At 39.2% G+C, this 27,487-nt stretch overlaps 1 protein-coding gene across 11 annotated transcripts in view; it reads right to left on the reverse strand.

Annotated features, from left to right (window-relative positions):
• LOC140730333 (CAP-Gly domain-containing linker protein 4) overlaps positions 1-27,487 on the reverse strand; it is a 331,198-nt gene that overhangs the window by 205,786 nt on the left and 97,925 nt on the right. For all 11 annotated transcript variants that reach the window (XM_073050611.1, XM_073050610.1, XM_073050608.1 and 8 more), the window contains one exon: positions 17,147-17,383. In XM_073050611.1, coding sequence (XP_072906712.1) covers positions 17,147-17,383 — 237 coding nt within the window. The remainder of the gene's footprint in view (positions 1-17,146; positions 17,384-27,487) is intronic.

Consider the following 27,487-nt stretch of genomic DNA (forward strand, 5'->3'; position numbering starts at 1 on the left):
TCCAACATACATTATGAAAACTTGTAGGTCTTTAGTGACATATAAATCTCCCCAACCTCCTAATGAAGTATAGCTACTGGCATGTCTTCTTCAAGATTGCATCAATGTGTTGGGCCCAGCATAGATACTCTGAGATGTAGAGGCCCAGGAACTTGAAGCTGCTCACCCTTTCCACCACTAACCCTTCAATGAGGAGTGGTGTGTGTTCTACCAACCTCCCCTTCCTGAAGTTCACAGTCATAATGTACAGAGGAGGTATGACAGCTTGAAGGCCCATTTTTGCACTATTTATGTTTGTAATTTATAGATTTTTAATTCTTTGCAACATAGTTCTGCGGCAAAACATATATCATGACAAACAACATTTTATGTCAGTGATAATAAATTTGAATCTGATTTTGCATTTTTTTAAACTTTAGACTACCCCAGATGTTGATATCATTCCTTAACATGAGTTTTTAGGGATACAATGATTTTGTTTTACAGGATCCTTTGAATGAGTTTCACTGTAGGTTCACCCATCAATGGTCAAGTCCAGTTTAATGAAGTCATCTCATTTCTCACACCTTCAAAGTTACCAACTTAAGTATAAAACAAAACAAAAATCAAATTCAATGCTAGAAACACTACTTGAAAGATACTTCCATTCCATCAGATAATGAACTACTTCTGCAATTTTAAGTTAGCAACTCTGCATTAAACTGCCACCTACCCCTTTTTCTAGCATTCTGCATCACAGATAGAGGCTGAAAGTTTAAGATTCCCATTTAATATTTTAATACATCTTGAATGCTTCTCAATATACAAAAACAGTGCCACCCAACAGGATATGCATCTACAAATTTGGAAATATTACGTAATCCCTTCATCCTGTCCCTCAATCAATGTTCAATCTACCGCAGTATGCACTCTGAATTTGTTTAAAAGATCTCTTGTGACTTCAATTCATCTCTCTTCATTTTTTTACCCTTTTGTAGCTCAAAATACAGAACATCAACTGGTTCACTCTGAGTAGTTCTATAAAAAAATTCAATAGATTTGTCAAACACAATGTAATATTTACAAATTGTTGATAAACAGAACTCCTTTTGCCAACTTTATCTATATAATATTAAATGCATTTTGCATAAATATTAACACAAACATAGTAATGTCCCAATTTCAATTTTTTTTAGATTTACAATTATTCCTCAGTCTTGTAATAGACACTGTGCATCTAATCTCCAGCCACTCAAAAACAAATTATACTTTTCATGAACTATTTTACATGCTTTCAGATTTTCCCCCGAGGAGCCCAAAGATCTCAATTTCCTGTTCAACTTCTCATTCCAAATTCTAAATATTAAAATTCCTATTGAGGCAAATAGTCAAGATATCTAAACTAACCAGATAAATATTAGATCAGAGAATCATAGGCTGCAATAATGATATGAGAAGCACACTGTAACTGGGATTCATTTGCATCAGCAACTTTCCAATTCAGCCAGCAGAATAGCTTTTTACACTGCTGAGCAAAAACTGCTGGCAGATACTTGACTTGTCAGTGGTGATAAGTGAATATGCTGCAAGAAAGATGATAAAGAGAGGTGTTGGGACCTTCTTTCTCATCTCTTCTGCCTGCTTGGGATTGTTGGAAGTAGATCTATACTTTGCATCCAACTGTACTGCAAAATCAGACTTTTCCACTGACTGATGTTGCCAAGTACACTATAAACTATTTGTGTGTATTTTCTGTTGTTAATTGAAGGGTACCTCTAAATCCCTCCAGGAAACAAGAGTTTATGTTCATTTTAGAAACAGAAAAAACATAGAAAACCTACAGCACAATACAGGCCCTTCGGCTCACAAAGTTGTGCCGAACATGTCCATACCTTAGAAATCAAGTTCGCCGATGACACGACCAGCAAGAACGATGAGTCAGCTTACAGTGAGGAGGTGCAGCGGCTAACGGACTGGTGCAGAGCCAACAACCTGTCTCTGAATGTGAACAAAAGAGATGGTTGTTGACTTCAGGAGAGCACGGAGCGACCACTCTCCACTGAACATCGACGGCTCCTCAGTAGAGATCGTTAAGAGCACTAAATTTCCTAGTGGTCACCTGGTGGAGGATCTCACCTGGTCCCTCAACACCAGCTCCATAGCAAAGAAAGCCCAGCAGCATCTCTGCTTTCTGCGAAGGCTGAGAAAAGTCCATCTCCCACCCCCCCATCCTCATCACATTCTACAGGGGTTGTATTGAGAGCATCCTGAGCAGCTGCTTCACTGCCCGGTTCGGAAATTGCACCATCTCGGATCGCAAGACCCTGCAGCAGATAGTGAGGTCAGCTGAGAAGATCATCGGGGTCTCTTTTCCCGCCATTACAGACATTTACACTACACGCTGCATCTGCAAAGCAAACAGCATTATGAAGGACCCCGCGCACCCCTTATACAAACTCTTCTCCCTCCTGCCATCTGGGAAAAGGCACTGAAGCATTCAGGCTCTCATGACCAGACTATGTAACAGTTTCTTCCTCCAAGCCATGAGACTCCTCAATGCCCAGAGCCTGGACTGACACCAACTAACTGCCTTCTACTGTGCCTATTGTCTTGTTTATTATTTATTGTAATGCCTGCACTGTTTTGTGCACTTTATGCAGTCCTGGGTAGGTCTGTAGTCTAGTGTTGTTTTTACATAGTTCAGTGTAGTTTTTGTACTGTTTCATGTAGCACCATGGTCCTGAAAAACATTGTCTCGTTTTTACTGTACCAGCAGTTATGACCGAAATGACAATAAAAAGTGACTTGACTTGAAATTGGATAGGTATATGGATAGGAAAGGAGTGGAGGGTTATGGGCTGAGTGCGGGTAGGTGGGACTAGGTGAGATTAAGAGTTCGGCACGGACTAGGAGGGCCGGAATGGCCTGTTTCCGTGCTGTGATTGTTATATGGTTATATGGAAATTACTAGGGTTACCCATAGCCCTCTATTTTTCTAAGCTCCATGTACCTATCCAGGAGTCTCTTAAAAGACCCTATGATATCCTCCTCCACCACCGTTGCCGGCAGTCCATTCCATGCACTCACCACTCTCTGCATAAAAATCTTACCCCTGATATCCCCTCGGTACCTATTTCCAAGCACCTTAAATTTATGCCCTCTTGTGGCAGCCATTTCAGCCCTGGGAAAAAGCCTCTAACTATCCACACTATCAATGCCTCTCATCATTTTATGGATTTTTGTTGAGATTGAGCAGAACTAGCATGTGTTTCTGGAAGTAAATTCACTTTTATCTAATTTGGCAACACACGCAAAATGCTGGAGGAATTCAGCAGGCCAGGCAGCATCTGTGGAAAAGAATAAACAGTCAACATTTCAGGCTGAAATCCTTCATCAGGACTCTTTTCTATAGATGCTGCCTGGTCTGCCAAATTTCTCCAGCATTTTGTGTGTGTTGCTTTAGATTTCCAACATCTGCAGATTTTCGCATGCTTGTGATTCAACTAATCTGGGCTTGTTTGTGAATGCGATTTTTGAATACATGAAGAGTCACCAGTGGATAGAATGTACTTCAATTTCAGGATGACTTTTTATTAAATAAAAACCACATAAGAGGTTGATCCACTGGGTAAGAGCACATGGTAATTTCCTAACATATTGGTACGGGAGGAGGGATTTGGGGGTCGTTGTGCCTGATCTATTTTGTTCAGATTTTTTTGTGCAGGAGGCAGGATTTGGGAGGTGGGGGGTGTCAATGTGCCTGATTCATTTTGTCTGCTTCTTTTGTGTGAGAGCAGGGATTTGAGGGGGGTTCGGTCTGCCTGATCCGTGCTGTTCGGGTTTTTTTGTGCAGGAGGAGGGATTTGGGGGTGGATGTGCCCGATTTGTATTGCTCAGTTTTTGTTCAGGATTTGGGGGTTGAAGTGCTTGTTCTGTTTTTGTTTTTTTTTTGCGGTTGAGGTGGGATTTAGGAGGGCCGATGATCATGCTGCCTTTCTTTTCTTTCTCAGAGAATTGAAGAAGTTCAGAGTTGCACACTGTGATAATAAATGGACCTTTGAAATGGCGCAAAGGGTGAGAATACATGGATCCGTCTTGGTTTGCCAGCCTGTGACTACTGAGGTGAGGCAGACATCATAGCTACTATACCAATGATATGCCTGATGAGATTAAATGTACTTTTTCTAAGATTGCTGGCAGTACTAGGTAAAGTGGGATTATAACTATGGAGAAGGATATAAAGGGATGCGAGGAGTAGTACGTGAGTGAGTGAGAACATGACAGATGGATTAAGATGTGAAAATATACAGTAATTCATATAAGCGAGCATTCCAGATGGTAAGTTGCTAGAAATGTAAGAGTTGGTAATATTGTTGTTCAAATGGATCTGGTGTGCTTGTAAACAAGTCACTGAAGACCAATATGCAGGTGATTAGGTAGGCAAATTGTATGCAAGCCTTTATATCAACTCAGTTTGATCACAGAAATAACAAAATCTTAATATAAGCATAAGAAATTCTGCAGATGTTGGAAATCCAAAGCAACACACACAAAATGCCAGAGGAATGCAGCAGGTCAGGCAACATCTATGGAAATGAATGAGGACAAATGCTAAAAAAGGTTCTTAGCACAAAACATCTGTTTATTCATTTGAGTTCCTCCAGCATTTCGTGAAAGTCTTAATGTAATTGTATAGGGCCTTGGTAAGCCCACACCTGGCAGTTTTTGTCTCCTTTCCCATGAAAGGATGTTCTCGGCATAGAACTTAAGATTTTCTATACTGGTTTCAGGTTTGCCATATGAGGAGAGATTAAGTAGACAGTGACTACATTCTGCAGATTTTAGAAGAGTAAGATATCATCTTGAAATTACAGGCTTGATAGTTTAGATGTAGGAATGGTATTTCCCTTGACTGTGGGAAACAGCTTTGAAATAAACAAACTGTGTAGGACCAAGATGGTGGACATTTCTTTTGATTCAGAGCATGGCCAATCTACAAGCATAAGCTTGTAGATGCTACTGATTTCATTCAAAGCAGATCGATAGATATCTGGATATTCATAGGATCAAGGAATATAAATTGATAAATTTGTGTGTCACATGTACCAAGGTAGAGTGAAAGACTTGATTTGCATAGTGTTCATATTTATCAATTCATTACACAACAGTGCACTGAGATAATACAAGGTAAAACAATAACAGGGTGTAGAATAAAGTGTTACAATTATAGAAAAAGCTCAGTGCAGGTAGACATTAAGGTGCAAGGTCATAACAACGTAGACTGTGAGGCCAAGACTCCATTTTATCATATTGTTAAAACAGCAGGATTGAAGCTGCCCTTGAACCTAAGAGTACACGTATTCAGGAGTTTTTGCCTGATGAGAGGGGAGAGAAGAGAAAATGTCTGAAAAGGATGGGACATTTGATTATGCTGGCTGCTTTATCGAGATATGAAAAGTGTAGACAGAGTCCATGGGGGGGGGGGAGAGAATAGTTTCTGTGTGAGCTGTGTCCACAACTTTCGGTAGTTTCTTACTGTCAAAGGCAGAGCGGTTATAATGCACAACCATGATTTATCTGGACTGGATGGTTTCTATGAGCATCAACTCCGTCAATCTATGTACATAAGCTATTCTGTGTATTTGTGTTTATGGTGTTTTTTTATTACTACTGTGGTTTCTATCTTTTTTTTGTGCTGCATTGGATTAGAAGTAACAACAATTTTGTTCTCCTTTACACTTGTGCACAGGAAATGACATTAAACAATCTTGAATCAATAAAAACTGATGAAGGCCAAAGGAGATATGGCCAATTTCTTTAGCCTCCTGAGGAAGTAGAGGCAGTGGAGAGTTCTCTTGGACATGGCATCAACATGACTGAACCAGGACAGGCTACTGGTGATATTGTCTCCTAGGAACTTGTAGCGCACCATCCACCCTTCCTGAAGTCAACAACTAGCTTGCCAGTTTTGCAGACATTATAGGAAAGGTTATTGTTATGACACTAATCAGCATGTCACTTGGTTCTCTATCTCCATCCTTTACTCTCACTCATCATTATTTGAGATTCATCCCATACTGTGATATCATCTGCAAATTTGTAGATGGAGTTAGAACAGAATCTGACCATGTAGTCCAAGTTTCTAAACAGTAGAGTAGGGGGCTGTCAGACACCAGTGTTCAGACTAATCATGGCAAGAGATATTGCAGCCTATCCTATATAATGATGAAAATAAACTGAAGTAGATCAGCAGGCATCTTGATGAATGGTGGAGCAGGCTTGATGAGCTGGATAGCCTATTCCTACTTCAAGCTCTTCAAGGTCTATGTCTGATGTAATTTTTTTTACATTATCATATCCTCTTAGAAGTTAGTTACACAGGTCACCATAAGCTAGACAATCTCATCTATTTTTTACATTCTAGGTCTTCAAGCTCTATGTCTGATGTATTTTTTTCACATTATCATATCCTCTTAGAAGTTAGTTACACAGGGCACCATAAACTAGACAATCTCATCCATTCTCTGCTACATGTTTATCCTAAATCTCTTCAATCTCCTTAAATACCTCCCAATGATCCAAGATTGATTTACCATCAAATAGCTGCTTCCAATTCTCTTTTGCTAATTATCATTTCAATCAAGTAACACTTCCTTTATTTCTACTTTATTTTTGCCTTTTTATTAAACCATAATACATCTAACTGAATTTCTATCACAACCACAGCAACACCGTCCCACTAAAATGTCCTGCATCTGCCTCACTTTCTAAAACTGGAAGCAGAATTGCACCCCTCTTCATGATGCAAGCCCAAAAATGAGTGAAGCTCCTTTAAATGATATTGGTTACAAGGTTCCTACATTTAAACCCATTAATTGTGAAACAACAGCAATACATTTCCAAAACAGAATATAATTAGACTCAGAAATATTTTTTCTATTAAGTTGATGCTCTTCTTTGTAGCATAGGTTGTGGGGTTGGGGGCCACCAAAGTAGCCTAAATGCAGAGCATTTTGCAAATGCGAAACACAGCAGTCAAGTTTATCAAGTGTTATTGAAGCTGCATTCATCCAAGAATATGAAGAGTATTCCCATCACTTAACTGACGTGTCTTGTAGATAGTGAAAAGGCTTTGTGGTGAATATTTTGCTGCAGGATACCTTGCCTAGATTGTACCTATTTACATAGTGGGTTCAGTTGAGCTTCTGCTCAATGGTAATCTCCAGGACAGTGAAGGACAAAAGGCAATGGTAATGTTATTACATGTTTAATAACATTATTAACTTGCCTGAAAGGGCTGCTAATATTTGATGCAAGTCTTTAATATCTGAGCCAGGATTCAAAGTTTAAAGTAAATTTATTATCAAAGTACATGTGTTACCATATACTACCTTGAGATTCATTTTCTTGCACTTAGAGGAAAAAACTACATTAGAAATTCACAAAAAACTATACATGAAGTTACATCAATGCAATCAATGTGCAAAAGGAGACAAACTATACAAACAAAAAGTACGAGAACAAGAGTTTTAAAGAGTCCTTTAAAGTGAGTTTGTAGGTTGTAGAATCAGTTCAGGATAGTGGTGATTGTGTTAACAATGCTGGTTCAGGAGTCTAATGTTCCTGAATTGGGTGGTGTGAGATCCAAGGCTTCTGTACCTCCTACCCAATGGTACTAGTGAGAAGAAGGTATGGCCAAGATGGTGGCGGTCTTTGATGATGGATGCTACTTTCTGTAACCTTTTCTGTTCCTGGGCACTGGTGTTTCTATACCAGGCCATGATGCAATGAGTTAAGATACTCTTGATTGTGCATCGATAAAGGTTTGTCAAAGCTTCTGGTGAGATGCCATCTAACAGTCTTTGCAGAATCCAGTGCCATAAGACCACAAGACAAAAGAGCCGAATTAAGCCATTCGGCTCATTGAGTCTGCTTCCTCATCCCATCATAGGTGATTAATTACCCTCTCAAACCTGTTCTCTTGCTTTCAACCCTGTAATTCCTGACACCCTTACTAATCAAGAACCTATCAATTCCCACATTAAGTATACTCAATTACTTCATCTCCACAGCAAACTGTGGCAACAAATACCACAAATTCATCTGGATAAAGAAATTCCGTCTCATCGTGCTCTAAAGGGACATCCTTCTCTTCTGTGCCCTTTGGTTCTAGACTCCCCCACTATGGGAAACACCTTCTCCAAGTTCACTCTATCTAGGCCTCTCAATATTCCATGGGTTTCAAAGCCTTCGACCATTTCATGATATAATAGACTGTATCAAATTTTACAGAGTAAAGATTCCCGAATGTTTCATGATCACATTTTCATCTCGATTTAACAACATCACTGGTTATGCATTGCCAGGTGCTTCTGTTCTTGCATTCCCTGCCAAACCCTGTAAAATAATGCCACTTACATCAGTTCACACCTTTCAGCATTGAAATACTTTTCACTGTTTCACTAGCCTGCCTTTTCTTAAAGTTTGATCTAAAATCAATTAATCATTAGCAACTTTCCAGATTTGGCATTTCCTAGAAACATGGCAGAGATAAATGACCCATAATGAAAATCTGAACCACGACTATTGGACAAGCCTAAATAATAGTCATTAAGATCTAAAGAGCCCAATCAACATTCTTTTAAAGCATATGTTGCTCTCAGAATATGGCTGAAGAAATCAGATAAGATATTGTATGCTACACCTTAAATCCATACGTTCAAAGACCACCTTCAATAAACCTGTTACTTCATGAAAAAGAAATCATGTAGTATAGTCAGTTACAAATTAACCTTAAACAAATTTGTACTGTCCCAATACATCTCCCAGAAATAAATCTCAAGAAAAAAATCAGTAGACTACTGTCTGGCCTACAGTTGTCAGGTTTATTATTATCCCATATAAAAACTCTACAGTTCTATTTCACAGCTGGAACTGATAACTAATTATATCATTTTTTAGCAAATTTGTCAATGTTGATCTGTAGAAAAGAATACCATAAATATTTTTGAGAACATCATTACATATAATATTAATTATATGTAATATAATACCTAATGGCTAATATTAATAGCCAATCTAGAAAGGCAAACTTTTTTAAAATTGTGCACTGACGTGATATTCAATATAAATGATATTTTTATAAAAATGAAAATGTTACTGCAATAAAATTTAAGAGGAAAACTATGCCTTGCATTCTGAGAAAGGATATTTTTCTATGCATAGCAACTATCTCAGGTTTATTCCCTGTTCTGCAAGGAATCAAAATCTTTGGCTTGTTTAAAGCTAAACAAGACATGAATCTCTGGAAATTTTGAAGATTAAGATTTACAGTAGAATATCTTAATGAACACTTATTAATTTTCTAAATAAATCTGGTATAACAAAATGTATTAAAATGATTTTAAACAGTACAGGGTTTTCATTCATTTAACAAGCTCGTTACTCAACTGTGGTGAACTAGATATACCTGCTGACTACCCCTGTGGCTCCTCCCACAGACCCCTGTATAAAGGCGACTGTGGCCTGCTGCTCTCCCTCATTTCCCCAGGATGTAGTGTGTTCTTCAGTCAATAAAAGCCGATATCTCACTTCCTAAGTCTCGGCGTGAGTTATTGATGGTGCATCATCAACATTGACATAAAATGTACAAAAATTATCAAGTACCAATTTATCTGTCTTTCATATAAATATGGCAGATTATTTAACCATATAACCATATAACCATATAACAATCACAGCACGGAAACAGGCCATTCCGGCCCTCCTAGTCCGTGCCGAACTCCTAATCTCACCTAGTCCCACCTACCCGCACTCAGCCCATAACCCTCCACTCCTTTCCTATCCATATACCTATCCAATTTTACCTTAAATGACACAACTGATCTGGCCTCTACTACTTCTACAGGAAGCTCATTCCACACAGCTATCACTCTCTGAGTAAAGAAATACCCCCTCGTGTTTCCCTTAAACTTTTGCCCCCTAACTCTCAAATCATGTCCTCTCGTTTGAATCTCCCCTACTCTCAATGGAAACAGCCTATTCACGTCAACTCTATCTATCCCTCTCAACATTTTAAATACCTCGATCAAATCCCCCCTCAACCTTCTACGCTCCAATGAATAGAGACCTAACTTGTTCAACCTTTCTCTGTAACTTAAGTGCTGAAACCCTGGTAACATCCTAGTAAATCGTCTCTGCACTCTCTCTAATTTATTGATATCTTTCCTATAATTCGGTGACCAGAACTGTACACAATATTCCAAATTTGGCCTTACCAATGCCTTGTACAATTTTAACATTACATCCCAACTTCTGTACTCAATGCTCTGATTTATAAAGGCCAGCGTTCCAAAAGCCTTCTTCACCACCCTATCTACATGAGACTCCACCTTCAGGGAACTATGCACTGTTATTCCTAGATCTCTCTGTTCCACTGCATTCCTCAATGCCCTACCATTTACCCTGTATGTTCTATTTGGATTATTCCTGCCAAAATGTAGAACCTCACACTTCTCAGCATTAAACTCCATCTGCCAACGTTCAGCCCATTCTTCTAACCGGCATAAATCTCCCTGCAAGCTTTGAAAACCCACCTCATTATCCACAACACCTCCTACCTTAGTATCATCAGCATACTTACTAATCCAATTTACCACCCCATCATCCAGATCATTTATGTATATTACAAACAACATCGGGCCCAAAACAGATCCCTGAGGCACCCCGCTAGTCACCGGCCTCCATCCCGATAAACAATTATCCACCACTACTCTCTGGCATCTCCCATCTAGCCACTGTTGAATCCATTTTATTACTCCAGCACTAATACCTAACGACTGAACCTTCTTAACTAACCTTCCATGTGGAACTTTGTCAAAGGCCTTGCTGAAGTCCATATAGACTACATCCACTGCCTTACCCTCGTCAACATTCCTCGTAACTACTTCAAAAAATTCAATAAGGTTTGTCAAACATGACCTTCCACGCACAAATCCATGCTGGCTACTCCTAATCAGATCCTGTCTATCCAGATAATTATAAATACTATCTCTAAGAATACTTTCCATTAATTTACCCACCACTGATGTCAAACTGACAGGTCTATAATTGCCAGGCTTACTTCTAGAACCCTTTTTAAACAATGGAACCACATGAGCAATACGCCAATCCTCCGGCACAATCCCCGTTTCTAATGACATCTGAAAGATCTCCGTCAGAGCTCCTGCTATCTCTACACAAACTTCCCTCAAGGTCCTGGGGAATATCCGGTCAGGACCCGGAGATTTATCCACTTTTAAATTTCTTAAAAGCGCCAGTACTTCCACCTCTTTAATTGTCATAGGTTCCATAACTTCCTTACTTGTTTCCCACACCTTACACCATTCGATATCCTTCTCCTTAGTGAATACCGAAGAGAAGAAATCGTTCAAAATCTCTCCCATCTCCCTCGGCTCCACACATAGCTGACCACCCTGATTCTCTAAGGGACCAATTTTATCCCTCACTATCCTCTTGCTTTTAATATAACTTTTAATATATTTAATATAGCATGACTGTAGTATTATATAGACACATCAATACTACAACTAGTTAGATTGAAAGTACACTATAGAGTTCGAAACCTACAATCTAGAAAATAGGTACCACCTTTTAGTTCAATGCAGGTACGTATTTACAAGAAAAAGAATGATTTATGTGCCATGAGTTAACAAGGGATGCCGCAACAAACAATTTACATTGTGGCATATATGTAAAGGAGAAACATCATCATTTAGAAAAATATAACTGCCTTTCCTCACTGCTAAATAAAATGAGTATCATATAATGCAATATCAACTATTTACACAGAAATAACTTGTAAGAAATATAATTGCCCATATTTTGGTGTAAGAACATCATAAAGCTGAGTACAGCAACCTTGTTATCACAGAATAAATCTGACTTGAATTTTTAACATTGTTACAGTTTTCAGGAATGGGATCTGCACTGCAATAAATACAAGAGGTAAGCTTGGGTGAATTGCTCACTGGCATCTCCGGATCGGGACAAAAACTATAATTCTACTCTTCCAATTGTTCTATTTGAAAATAATTTGCTTCAATTCTGACATTAGTCAGGCAGTCCAACAGCATGGGGATTCATAGCTGAGTCTTGTAAAGCGAAAGGAATCAATGCCAATCTGATGGGCTGAATAGCCTGTTTCCATGCTATATAACGCTAGAATAGATAAATGTAGTAAAATCTATTCATTGGGAATATGTTGAATAATACAAAGAAAAAATACAAAATAAAATAAGTAAAATATTTATAACTGAAAGTATTGGAATATATTGAAAACCCAGAAATTTAAAAAAACACAAAAATGCTAATGAGGCCAAGCGGTATATATTTAGCAGAAAAAGATATAATTAATATGCCAGGTCAGTCAGAATAATTTGAGAAACATTTGAGGATAAAGCTGTTTTTATCTTTGTAATTTTAGAGATGAGAACATACACAGAGGAAAGGGAATATGGGAAAGTTAGAAACCAGGGTAGGAAAAGGCCATAAAGTTCTGCAAGCCTGTTCCGTCATTCAACGAGATTTGGCTTATCTGAAATTTTAAAATAAAGAATTCGAAATGGTAATCAAATGTTGGGAATATGAAATAAAAGCAGAAAATGGTGCAAATAGTTGTTGCAAAGAAGGAAATACAATTAATGTTTCAGATCAATGATTTTCCACCAAAATGAGTTGGATGATCAGCCATGATAATATTGAATGGTGGTGCAGGCTCGAAGGGCCGAATGGCCTACTCCTGCACCTATTTTCTATGTTTCTATGCAGAATATGAAGCATGTTTAAGTTGAAGGTAAGGGAAAGAGAACAAGGGGAGTCTCTGTGAGACACTAGAAACCGAGTGACAGAAATGATGGTGATGCTAGCTGAGAGAAGATGGTGAAGGCCTGTAAATTGCACCTCACTTATCTAGAGGAGATGAATGAAAACAAAGGAGAGCCATCCAACTCATCCATGACAACCAACTTGATCAAGTCCAATATGTCTGTAGTTTGTCCATATCCCCTAAGCCTGTTCTACATCATTCTCCAGGTCCCTACCATTTATTGTACAAGTTCTGCCTTGGATTAACTGACATAGAATGCAAAACCTTGCACTTGCCAGACTTAAATTCTATCTGCCATTCTTTCCCCAGTTGATTAACTTCCTGTTGTAAACTTAGGTAACTTGCTTCACTATCTAATACACCATTAATTTAGATGCCATGCACAAAATTACTAGCCACATTAACAAAACTGTCATCCAAATCATTAATGTAAATAACAAACAACAGTGGCTCCAACACTGATCAAATAGTTTATCACTGGTCACAGGTCTTTGATCTGACTACTTCCCTCCAAAGCCTCTGATTCCTACCACAAAGCAAATTTTGCACAATACAATAATTTTTCTCTCTTTTTGTTCATTTCCTATACGTGTATTTCCTGCAGACAGATCAGATAAGATGAATTAGCCTTTCTTTACGGGTACCACCACTGCTTTTGGTTTCCACCTTGTCACAGACATTCCCTATTATCTCTCCACTGCTCCTGCTTCTCTGCAATTTAAACATTTTTAATGTCTAACTTTCCATAGATCTAATGAAAGATCAGTGATTTGGTATGGTTTTGAATTTCTTTCTAGACATATATAGCCTAGACTATCGAGTATTTCCAGCAATCTGAACTGCCTCCAATGTAAGTACGTTTAAAACAAATCCGAAACTGTATGCAGTAACTCATTTATACAGTAGTCTTATCAATATCCATACGGTTGTAGAAAGATCTCCACACTTTTATTTCTCAGCCCCTTTTGCAAAAAAAAGTCAACATTTCATTTGCCTTTCTAACTGTCCTCTTACCTGCACAACGGCTTTCTATGTATTATGTATGAGGCTCCCTGTCTTCAGATACCTTTGCAAGGAAGGATTCCGCAGTGCTTTTCTACTTACACAGGAATTGGCTTTTTCTCCTACTAAAGTGAATAATATCACATTATATTCTAGTTGCCAAGTTTATACTCACTTACTTAACCCATATGCAGTATTTCACATCGTGGGCTCTTTCCATTCTCCTCAAATCAGTATTCCATTACTCTGGTTGCCATTAAAAATCTGAAATTTGACTCCTACTTATAAAAGACAAAGTAGCTTCAAAATACAATGGCTAAGAAGACAGACAAAAAGGCTCACAGACTGATAAGAGACCTGTTGCCTACAAACAAAACTGTATTTTCCACAATGGAAAACAAATAATGGCCTTTAAATTCACAATATAAAAAACAAAGATTACACACTATAGTTGCAGGCTGTACAGTTTATAAACCAGAGTAAATAGATAAAGGTGTCTAAAAGAGTCATAGAGCTATACTGCAAGGAAACAAGCCTTTCGGCCCATTTGACAACATATGGCCTATAACCTTCTAAACTTTTCCTATCTATGTACCATTCCACTGTCTTTTAAAAGTTGTTACTATATTGGCCTTAAAAACTTTCTCTGGCACATCATTTGCAAGATGTATTGCATTGAACTGCTGCTACGAAGTTAACAAATTTCACATCACATGCCGGTGACGACAAACCTCATTCTGACTCTGATTTCACATAACCTTTGCATGAAAAAGTTGCACCTCAAGTTCCCATTAAAAATCTTCCCCTTTCACCTTAAAACTATATGTCTGCTAGTTCTTGATTTGGGAATATGGCCAAATACATTCACCGGACCTATGCTTCTCATGATTTTATACACTTCTATAAAATCAACTTTATTCCTTGAAGTGTAGTAGATTGCGAGTTCAATAGGTTTGAACAGGTTCATTTAATGTCAGAAATGTATACAATACAATATACATCCTGCAAGGAAAAAGAATTTCAAGATGTATATTGTATACATTTCTCTGACATTAAATGTACCTATTGACCCATATTGAACTCTCAGTCTACTACACTTCAAAGAATAAAGTCTCGCCTGTCCAATATCTCTTTATAACATAGTCCCTCAGGTCCTGACAAAATCATTGTAAATCTTTTCTGCACTCCTTTTAGTTTAATAACATTTGTTCTATAGCAGAGCAAACATAGCTGAATACAAAACATCAAATACAACACAATACAAATATAGAATACCTCAAAACACAATAGCAAATACAAACGGTAATGTCCAATGTCTTAAAGTTTAAAGAAAATTTATTATTTAATTACATATATGTCACTATATACTGCCTTCATTTATATACCCATGCTGCAACTGCTAGACAGAGCACTGCCAAATCCACTATTATTTTCAACAATTCTCAATCACCAACACCCAAGGCCCCATCTCACTGAAAGCCTGAAGTGAGTGAAAGCTCATCAGGGTCATAAAGACAATCAATATCCACTGGAAGTAAAACTTTTGAAGATTTACTCAACTAGTACTCTGTCCACAAATACTCCATCCCATTAAAGACTATCCATGCCAGCCTTGCTGCCACTTCTGACTGGCAGTGCTTCAGTTAAAATGTGAAGAGCTTCGGTCAAAGATTTTCAGTCTCAGCTATCTTGCCCGTGTCAGGGAAAAAGATTATCAAGGGGTATCTCAGAGAGGCTGTAATTTTGACAATCTATAAGAAAGGAAACTTCATCTGCAGAGAAAGTTATCATGCGAGTCTCTTTCAGTGTTCAATGTTCTCCACAGAGCTTCAGACCACCTGAACAACACAAACACCTATGTCAGGATGCTGTTCATCAACTATAGCTCAGCATTTAATGCCATCATTCCCACAATCCTGATTGAGAAGTTACAGAACCTGGGCCTTTGTACCTCCCTCTGTAATTGGAACCTCAACATCCTAACTGGAAGACCACAATCTGCGCAGATTGGTGATAGCATCTCCTCGCTGATTATCAATACTGGCGCACCTCAGGAGTGTGTGCTTAGCCCATTGCTCTACTCTCTCTATACCCATGACTGTGTGGCTAGGCATAGCTCAAATACCATGTATAAATTGGCTGATGATACAACCATTGTTGGTTGAATCTCAGATGGTGACAAGAGGATGTACAGGAGCAAGATATGCCAACTAGTGAAGCGGTGTCACAGCAACAACCTGGCACTCAACGTCAGTAAGACTAAAGAGCTGATTGTGGATTTCCAGAAAGGTAAGATGAGGGACACACACCAGTCCTTATAGACAGATCAGAAGTGGAGAGAATGAGCAGTTTCATGTTCCTGGGTGTCAAGACCTCTGAGAATCTAACGTGGTCCCAACATATCGATGCAGTTAGAAAGAAGGCAAGACAGCAACTATACTTCATTAGGAGTTTGAAGAGATTTGGTATGTCAACAAATACGCTCAAAAATTTCTATAGATGTACTGTGGAAAGCAGTCTGACAGTCTGCATCACTGTCGAGGAAGTAGAATACTCTACAGAGCATCAATTGAAAAATTGATAATAAAGGCAAACTGAGAATACCTATATTCAAACACTTTGGCAGTATTTTCCTCTTTGTTGATTACTCCATCCAGACATATTGCCATATTGATTCAAGTTTAAAATATCTATATAATTAATAAGCAGAGCTTCAGAGTGATACGCTTCTCTGTTAAATTTTCTGTTAAGCAAAAAAATGAACATTCAAACTAAATTAAAATTTTGAACTAAATTTTTGAAAATTAAAATCAGGCATCCGTGAACAATGACTGGCACAGCAATATTGCTACAGTAAATATAGTATGCAGGCTACTCGCTGGAATAAAAGATTTTGCTACAGGAAAATTTGTTTTGATCATAGTTTTTTTATTTATCATTAGAATTTGGAAGTTATGATATTCTCATTTTGCATTTTAATTTGCATTCTAGTTTACATTTTTAAAAATTATTTTAACAAGATTATCCAAGATTCATGCCTGACTTATTCAATACTTTTATTCATGCACTGAGATTACATTAGCTATGATCACAGACAGACAGACGAAAAGTGACACAAGGTTGAAGTGGTTAAGAGTCCTCACATATTGACCAAAAATGATAGATGTTATACAGAAGCAGACAGAGATCAGCAAAAATTACTTCATTTGCTCATGTCACTGAAAACACAATGGGGCCTATGAATACACTAATTTATCCTTATGCTTATTCATTATTTACCTTCTGCCCTCCAATCATCACTCTCTCTCCCAGCTTCAGGCCCAGTGACTTGAGCAGTGCCTTCCCCGAGATGTGATCATAGTTTGTCAGCATCGACTTTGATATGTCACAGGTCAGTGGTAATGCATCAAGAAGCACCTGCTTTAATTCTTTGGCAATTGCTGCTGCTTCTGCCATGTCCAGGGGCATGTCCAAAGGATCAGGGACAATGTCTGCTGGCATCTCCCCTTTATCATTCTGTCCAAGGATACAAAAGGGCAAATTTAAGTGCAACTGAAAATCATGCAAGCATTTTCCTTCTGATTTTTATTTGCTTACTTATTAAATTCAAAAGTAATTCACACACATTTCTAATAACAGTTACAACATTTGAAAAATACTCCGACAGGTGGCACAGTAAACCCAATTTTTGAACCAAATCAAAAAAACCCAAAATGTGAAAAATGGTTCGATGACCAAATGAGTCAAGGTTGCATTAAGGAGATACAATGAAAAAAACCATTATAATTTATGTAATGCCTTTCTATTCTGGTCCTGAGTTAGAATGAGAAATTTAAGGCTGTTTCTTAAAATCAGCTACTCACAGCATGGATGCTCATTCAGAAAAGTATTCTGCCTATTTTTTGCTGGTTGTGTTATTGCTCAAAGAGGACAGAATTGCTCAGAGAAAAGCAATTCATGCTGCAGAGTCCATTCTGACTCCATGCAATACCCCACTATGAAATCCTCTTCCTACAGCTATAGAAATTCTTTCCTTCAAAATACTTAATCAGCTCCCTTTTATGTTATAGCCTTAAAAGCTGGAGTGTTCAAAATTAGCAGAAAAATTCAAATCAGCATGATAACCAGAATGGCGAGAGCCATGCAAAACATAGTGGGGAATTGCATATGTAATCTGTAACAGGGAAGCAAGTGTAAGGTAAACATGAGGCACTTCTTCATGAAGGCAATTGCATTCATCAAATATTGCCACCATCTACTCCATGCCACCTTTTCACAGCTACTATCAGGCAGGAGGTACAGAAGCTTGTAGTCCCACCAACCAGGTTCAAGAACAGAAACTTCCTTTCAATCATTCAATTCCTAAACTAATTCCTAGGGCAAAATCATAATCACCATAGCTTAGGAACACTATGATCACTTTGCATTAAAATGGACCATTTTGTTCAAATTATTGTTCTTTCTTGTAAATACGGTTGTAATTTATGTTTAAAATTATATTTCTCCTGTGAATACTACTATATGTGTCTGTGCTGCTGTTACAAGAAAGATTTTCACTGCAACTGTGCATAGATGTACATTTGACAATAATCTCAACTTGATAACAACATTGGTGGCAAAAAGCTCACAAGAGGCCTAAATGTAATAATGTAAAATCTTATTTTCTTGAGAAACATAATTATTTTATAAACACAAGGGGTTCCACAAATGCTGGACAATAAAAATAACACACACCAAATGCTGGAGGAACTTAGCAGGCCAGGCTGCATCTCTGGAGGAATAAATAGATGATATTTCAGGCTGAGACCCTTCATCAGGACTGGAATGGAAGAGGGAAGAAACCACAATAAGAAGGTGGGTGAGTAGGAATACAAGCTGGCAGATGATAGGTGAATCCAGGTGAGGGGAAGGTATTGGACAGATGAGAAGAGGTAAAAGGGAAAATGGGGAATAGAAGAGATAGAAGGGGGAGGGCGAGAAAAATACTGGAAGTTAGAGAAACTGATGTTCATGCCATCAGGTTCGAGGCAACCCAAACAGAATATGAGGTGTTGCTCCTCCAGTCCGAGTGTGGTCTCATCATGGCAGTGGAGGAGGCCACACTCAGGACGTCAGAACGGGAATGGGAAGTCAAATTGAAATGGTTGCCACTGGGAAATACCACATTTTGTGGTGGATGGACCAAAGGTGTTTGCCAAAACAGTCCTCAACCCAAGTCGGGTCTCACAGATGTAGAGTAGGTTGCACTAGAAGCACCGGATACATATATGACCATAAAAGACTCACAGATGAATGTCATCTCACCTGGAAGGATTGTAGGTTTGTTTGGGGCCCTGAACGGTGGTGGGGGAAGAAGTGTAGCAGCAGGTGTAGCACTTGTTCCACTTGCAGGGATTAACAGGTTAACAGGGAAGGACGAGTGGATATGGACAAGTCTTGCAGAAAGTAGTCCCTATGGAAAGCGGTGAGAAGTGGGGGAGGAAAAGAAAGTGGTGCTTTGTAGTAGGATTCTATTGCAGATGACAAAAATACAAAGAAAGTTGTGCTTGATAAGAAGGCTTGCGGATTGATAGGTAAAGACAAGGGGAACCCTATCCTTTTATGGCAGCAGGAAGATGGGGTATGTGTAGATGTGTGGGAAATGGAGGAGATGCTAGTGAGGGCAGCATCAATGGTAGTAGAAGTGAAACCCCTCCCTTTGTTTGAAGAATGAGGACACCTCAGATGTTTTGGAATGGACAGCCTCAGCAGAAACAGAGGAATTGACAAAAGGATATAGCATTTTTACAAGTGACAGGGTGGAAAGAGATAAAGTTAAGATAGCTGTGAGGGTCAGTAGGTTTATAAAATATATCAGCAGATAGTCTGTCTCCAGAGATGAAGAATGGAAATCAAGAAAGAAGAGATGTGTCAAAGATGGACCAAGTAAATTTGAGGGCACAGTCGAAATTGGAGGCAAAGTTGATGAAATTGATCAACTCAACTGTGCTATAATTAATTACGTCTATTGTTAGGATTTACCAATGAGGATGTTGTTTAAAAGGTTCTTGCTGCAAATCGGTAACAAAGATGTTTCATTTATCAACTTTAAAATCAGATTTTCAAAATGACCCATGTAAAGATGTCTTTGTCTCATTCTAATAAGAGCTTTATTTAAGCAACATCAGCGCTGGATTACCTGATTACACCAGGTTAAGATGATTACATACAAAACTCTATCCACCCAACACAAAGAAAAGTGGTTTAAACCAAAACTCTGTTGCGCACCATCACCATGCTAGTGCAATTTTTTCTCTTCTCAATACGAACTTTATGCCCTACTTTGCAGGGTATAAACATATTTTATTCTGTGGGAAACTGTGCTGTTTTCCCAACTTATTTTATATTGGTTAATTATAGATAGCAGGATTCTGGAGCATTTTTTGACAGAATTTGAAACAAAATCTTAGATATGATGTATTTTAGAAGGGACCTTTCTTCAGCCATTTTACAGAATGGACAATAAGTCGTTAAGCAAGCATCATTAATTTTTCACTTTTTACCGAAGACCCGAAAAGAGATAAATATTTAATGAATATACTGTTGGTGGCTGGTAAAAAGACTCTTACTAGGAAATGGTTATCACAGGAGAGCCCAACTTTAAATACATGGATGGAAATTACAATGGACATTTACAAAATGGAGAAGATAACAGCATCTGTTAATCATAAGCTGGAACAATTTGATTCATACTGGGAAAAATGGTTTAACTACATAATGCCTCATAGGCCTGATTTTATTCTCACAAATCAATGAATCTGTTGTAAAAAAAAAGATCACTCCCTACTTGTACATAGTTCTTTCCTTTTGCTTGTTTTTTCTTTCCACTCTTTTCTATAAGTGTATACCCCAGATAAATACTTTGTGGAGATTTTGTTTGTGATATATATGATATATATGTACAATGTCTGAAATACATCTTATGGAAATATTTGTTTGATGAACTTCAATATAAAAATAAATTACAAAAAAAGAGAAAAAAAACAAAGCCAATTAATATCTTACTACATGTTTGCACTTTTATTTACCATCTGCTTTTCAGTGTGGAGAAATAATAGGTAAAAACAGACATTTCCTAATGTAAGTCTGTTCACCAAAAAAAATGAAAAATTAGACACTTTCAACAAATTATCTTTGTAATTAGAACCCACAATGGGATGGTGTTTAGAAATTAATATAAGCACTTAACTGTAGTAATTTTACAATAAGCAATTTTTCTTCAGCAGTTTGAACAAGGAACGACTGCGTAAGCGTGTGAAGGTCGACCTGTGAGAACAGCAGGAGAGTTTAAAAAACGAGCAGATTAACAAAGCGGATGTCGGAGGAGCGGGTGACAGAGTAGGAAGGCTTTGGCTCGAGAGGCTTCGGCGAGCAGCGGATCAGGACGAGCTTGCTCCCAGTGAGGTAAGGCTGGTAAGCTCCTTTAATTAATCTAATTAACTTAGGAGTACATAATGGAGGCAACAGTTAGGGCAGTTGAGTGCTCCATTTGCAGTATGTAGCAAGTCAGGGCGAGCACAATTGTTCCTGATGACTACACCTGCAAAAGGTGCATCCAGCTGCAGCTCCTGACAAACCAAGTTAGGGAACTGGAGCTGGAGCTGGATGAACTTCGGATCATTCGGGGGGTAGGGGCAGAAATAGACAGGAGTTTCAGGGAGATAGTCACTCCTAAGTCAGGAGACAGGTAGCTGGGTGACTGTCAAGAGAGGGAAGGGGAATAGACAGGAAGAGCAGAGCACCCCTGTGACCCTTCCCATCAACAATAAGTATATCGTTTTGGATACTGTTGGTGGGGACGACCTACCAGGGACAAGTTGCAGTGGTTGCGTCTCTGGCACCGAGACTAGATTCTCAGCTTAGAAGGGAAGGAGGGAAAAGAGGAGAGCAGTAGTGATAGGGGATTCGATATTTAGGGGGGACAGATAAGAGGTTCTGTGGTCGAGAACCTCATGATTCTCTGAGATCAAGAATTCCGGATGGTCTGTTGCCTCCAGGATCGCGTTCTCTGTTTTCTCAAGAGGGAGGGTGAGCAGCCAGATGTCATGGTCCATGTAGGGACCAATGACGTGGATAGGAAGGAGGAGGAGGTCCTGCAAAGAGAGTTTAGGGAGTTAGGTGCAAAGTTGAAGGACAGGACCTCCAGGATTGCTACCTGTGCCATGTGCCAGTGAGGCTAGAAATAGGAAGATAATGCAGCTAAATACGTGGCTAAGGAGTTGGTGCAGGAGGGAGAGCTTCATGTTTCTGGACAATTGGGCCTTGTTCCAGGGTAGGTGGGACCTGTTCTGACGGGATGGGTTGGACCTGAACTTGAGGGTGACTAACATCCTTGTGGGAAGATTTGCTAGTGCTGCTCTGGGGGGGGTTTAAACTAGATTTGCAGGGAGAGGGGAACCAGAGTGTTAGAGCAGATAGTGAGGTGGAGGAGGATAAAGGTCATGTGCCAACTTCAAGTATAGTGCATGGAGTAAAGCCAGATCTAACATATAAAGAGGCTTTGAGGAATGAGAAGAAGAATAAAGGGTGTGAAGGTAGTAAGGTAGAAGGGCTAAAGTGTGTGTACTCCAATGCAAGAAGCATCAGGAACAAAATGTGATGAACTGAGAGCTTGGATACATACATGGAATTATGATGTAGTGGCCATTACAGAGACTTGGCTGGTACCAGAGCAGGAATGTATTCTCAATATTCTAGGATTTCAGTGTTTTAAAAGGGATTGGGGGGGGGGGGGGAAGGAGAGGAAGGGTGGCATTACTGGTCTGGGATACTATTACAGCTACAGAAAGGGTGGATAATGTAGCAGGATCCTCTTTGAGTCAGTATGGGTGGAAGTCAGGAACAGGAAGGGAGCAGTTACTCTACTGGGGTATTCTATAGGCCCCCTGGTAGCAGCAGAGATACCGAGGAACAGATTGGGAGGCAAATTTTGGAAAGGTGCAAAAATAACAGGGTTGTTATCATGGGTGACTTTAATTTCCCTAATATCGATCGATTCCTGTCACAGATCTCTCAGTGGGTGACCATCTGGGGGACAGTGACCACCGCTCCCTGGCCTTTAGCATTATCATGGAAAAGGACAGAATCAGGGAGGACATGAAATTTTTTTTTATTGGGGAAGGGCAAATTATGAGGCTATAAGGCTAGAACTTGTGGGTGTGAATTGGGATGATGTTTTTGCAGGAAAATGTACTATGGACATGTGGTTGATGTTTAGGGATCTCTTGCAGGATGTTAGGGATAAATTTGTCTCAGTGAGATAGATAAAGAATGGTAGGGTGAAGGAACCATGGGTGACAAGTGAGGTAGAAAATCTAGTCATGCGGAAGAAGGCAGCATACATGAGGTTTAGGATGCAAGGGTCAGATGGGGCTATTGAGGAATATAGGGTAGCAAGAAAGGAGCTTAAGAAGGGGCTGAGGAGAGCAAGAAGGGGGGATGAGAAGGCCTTGGCGAGTCAGGTAAAGGAAAACCCCAAGGTATTCTTCAATTATGTGAAGAACAAAAGGATGATAGGAGTGAAGGTAGGACTGATTAGAAATAAAGGTGGGAAGATGTGCCTGAAGGCTGCGGAAGTGAGCGAGGTCCTCAATGAATACTTCTCTTCGGTATTCACCAATGAGAGGGAACTTGATGACAGTGAGGACAATATGAGTGAGGTTGAACTTCTGGAGCATGTTGATATTAAGGGAGAGGAGGTGTTGAAGTTGTTAAAATACATTGGTACAGATTAGTCCCCGGGGCCTGACGGAATATTCCCCAGGCTGCTCCACGAGGCAAGGGAAGAGATTGTTGAGCCTCTGGCTATGATCTTTATGTCCTTGTTGTCCATGGGAATGGCACCGGAGGATTGGAGGGAGGCGAATGTTGTCCCCTTGTTCAAAAAAGGTAGTAGGGATAGTCCAGGTAATTATAGACCAGTGAGCCTTACGTCTGTGGTGGGAAAGCTGTTGGAAAAGATTCTTAGAGATAGGATCTATGGGCATTTAGAGAATCATGGTCTGATCAGGGACAGCCAGCATGGCTTTGTGAAGGGCAAATCGTGTCTAACAAGCCTGATAGAGTTCGTTGAGGAGTTGACCAGGCATATAGACGAGGGTAGTGTAGTGAATGTGATCTACATGGATTTTAGTAAGGCATTTGAGAAGGTTCCACACGGTAGGCTTATTCAGAAAGTCAGAAGGCATGGGATCCAGGGAAGTTTGGCCAGGTGGATTCAGAATTGGCTTGCCTGCAGAAAGCAGAGGGTCATGGTGGAGGGGGTACATTCGGATTGGAGGGTTGTGACTAGATGTGTCCCACAAGGATCGGTTTTGGGACCTCTAATTTTTGTGATTTTTATTAAGGACCTGGATGTGGGGTTTGTGTGGGTTGGCAAGTTTGCAGACAACACAAAGGTTGGTGGTGTTGTGGATAGTGTAGGGAATTGTCGAAGATTGTAGAGAGACATTGATAGGATGCAGAAGTGGGCTGAGAAGTGGCAAGCGGAGTTCAACCCAGAGAAGCGTGAGGTGGTACACTTTGGAAAGACAAACTCCAAGGCAGAGTACAATGTAAATGGCAGGATACTTGATAGTGTGGAAGAGCAGAGGGAACTGAGGGATACATGTCCACAGATCCCTGAAAGTTGCCTCACAGGTAGATAGGTTATTTAAGAAAGCTTATGGGGTGTTAGCTTTCTTATGTCAAGGGATAGAGTTTAAGAGTCGTGAGGTAATGATGCAGCTCTATAAAACTCTGGTTAGGCCACATTCGGAGTACTGTGTCCAGTTCTAGTCGCCTCACTATAGGAAGGATGTGGAAGCATTGGAAAGGGTACAGAGGAGATTTATCAGGATGCTGTCTGGTCTAGTGAATATGCATTATGATCAGAGATTAAGGGAGCTAGGGCTTTACTCTTTGGAGAGAAGGAGGATGAGACGAGACATGATAGAGGTATACAAGATATTAAGAGAAATAGGTAGAATGGACAGCCAGTACCTCTTCCCAAAGGCACCACTGCTCACTACAAGAGGACATGGCTTTAAGGTAAGGGGTGGGAAGTTCAAGGGGGATATTAGAGGAAGGTTTTTTACTCAGAGAGTGGTTAATGCGTGGAATGCACTGCCTGAGTCAGTGGTGGAGGCAGATACACCAGTGAAATTTAAGAGACTACTAGACAAGTACATCGAGGAATTTAAGGTGAGGGGTTATATGGGAGGCAGGGTTTAAGGGTCGGCACAACATTTTGGGCTGAAGGGACTGTACTGTGCTGTACTATTCTATGTTCTATATTCTTCAGGTTATACTTAAGGGATAAATGATAACTAAAAGATTGTACGTTCCACAAAGCCTATGCACTACAGCCATTGATAGATAGATAGATACTTTATTCATCCCCATGGGGAAATTCAACTTTTTTCCAATGTCCCATACACTTGTTGTAGCAAAACTAATTACATACAATACTTAACTCAGTAAAAAAATATGATATGCATCTAAATCACTATCTCAAAAAGCATTAATAATAGCTTTTAAAAAGTTCTTAAGTCCTGGCGGTTGAATTGTAAAGCCTAATGGCATTGGGGAGTATTGACCTCTTCATCCTGTCTGAGGAGCATTGCATCGATAGTAACCTGTCGCTGAAACTGCTTATCTTAGCCCATGGCAATTTAAGTATCATTTCAATATAGAAAGGAAAACCTATATAGAATCTCAGAGTTAGTTCTTTTCTGTCCTCAGTTGTAAATACCGTAGATGTCGGATTATAAGCCGCTACTTTTTTCCCACATTTTGAACAGCTTTGAACTCTGCGGCCTTTAATACGGTGCGGCTAATGCATGATTTTTTTCATGCCGCCAAAAACATTTTGCCTCGTAACAGTAGACCAATAAAATTGATGAGTAGTTCACAGAGGTCCAATGAAATTGTACGATAAATCAAGCGCACTTTCACAATTAAATTATTGTAAATCAGTCATTTGTACTCACCCTCATCAACATGGAAAACACTCGAAGAAAAGCATTGTGCTGCCTTTATGGCAGTTATTTAGTTTATAATATTTTCGCTTAGTAATTCATTTTCTAGTTAAAGTTAGAAGTGTTTTAACTATATTTGTTTTCTGTACTACATCGCAGGATGCTATGACGTCACACCCGGTTTCGCCGCGTCTTGTGGGAAAAATGCCAGTTTGCGATAAACGGGAAGGAGGGGGGCGAGCGGCATTGGATCTGAGCGAACGCTGCTTTTAAGTTAAAGGCGATCAATAACTTTTCCTGGTAGGCTGCAGTATATATATTTTTTACCAGTCGTTAGGAGATATTGGAATGTTGTTCAATAAAAAAGTATACGCAACGTATATTTAAAAGTAGCCGCGTTACAGGCACGGTTCGAAAAAAAGCATTTGCAATATGTATTTGTTTATGTTACCATATGGATTTAATTAAAAGTTAAAAAATCCTCACGTGTAATATCTTTCTGTGTAAATATCTCATATTACAACGTGGGACACCTGCGGCCGAAAATCCGGTGCGGCCTAAAATCCGGTGCGGCCTGTACAAGTAAAAAATTGATTTTCTTTCTAAAATTAGAGCCAGCAGCTTTTAATCAGGTGCGCTCTGTAGTCCGGAATCTACGGTATATTAACCAAACCTTTCTGTTATGATTTACACCTTTCATTCAAATAATAGCTTTGACACATCATGTTGGCTCAATTATTCAAATACAATTGTACTTCCTACTACATCTCTATGTTGGAAGTGATAGAGCAAACCCCAAAAATTTATTCACAAATTATTACAAAATCCTGCAGATATGCTAACTGCCTCAATGGGTGCCAATTCTCATGTTCAGCAAACACACCATAGCCCCACTCCCCTGCAACTAACCATATTCACAAAAAAATAAAAGAATACACTACCACATTGTATCACATAAAAAAATGAATTAAAATCAACACTGGGATATTAATTGAAATAACATCAAACAGTTCAGAGAATCTGTTAGTCCATCAACACTAAAGACTCAAGCATACCAGATTGTTGGTGATGTAGTAAAGCTCCATTAATGTATAAAGACCAACAATCACTAAAATCATTAAGATTACTTTGTATTCACGTATGAAGAGGTAAGCTATCTGATATGGGCAGTATAATGGAGCATTGTGACAGTGCTTCAAACTCAAGAAAGTGCAGTAACAGGAACAAAAGAAGTCAGATAAAAAAAAGTGGTTCAAAAATGATTCTGGATGATATAAATTTATTGTCTTATGGTAGCACAATGTAACAAAGCTCTTCTTTTTGAAAATTTAAGCCCCTTCATAAGTATTAGACACAGGGCCTCAAAATGTAAAAAGGAATAGAAGTGGTAGAAAAACAATACATATTTTGGGAATACTCAGCAGGTCCAGCAGCATTCATACAGTGAGGAATAATTAATTTTCCATGGAAACTTGTGAAGTGAGGCCATTCCCAGGCCCTTTGCATTTCCCATATCCCTGTATTTTGCTCTGATCTGTAGAGCTAATATTGCCGGGTAAAACCACCTGAATTGAGTATGAGGCACTCTGGTTCATTGGCCTCAAACCATGTAATCAAATAAAAG

This window comes from Hemitrygon akajei, chromosome 7 (assembly GCF_048418815.1).
Source record: "Hemitrygon akajei chromosome 7, sHemAka1.3, whole genome shotgun sequence".
Classification (NCBI taxonomy): Eukaryota; Metazoa; Chordata; class Chondrichthyes; order Myliobatiformes; family Dasyatidae; genus Hemitrygon; species Hemitrygon akajei.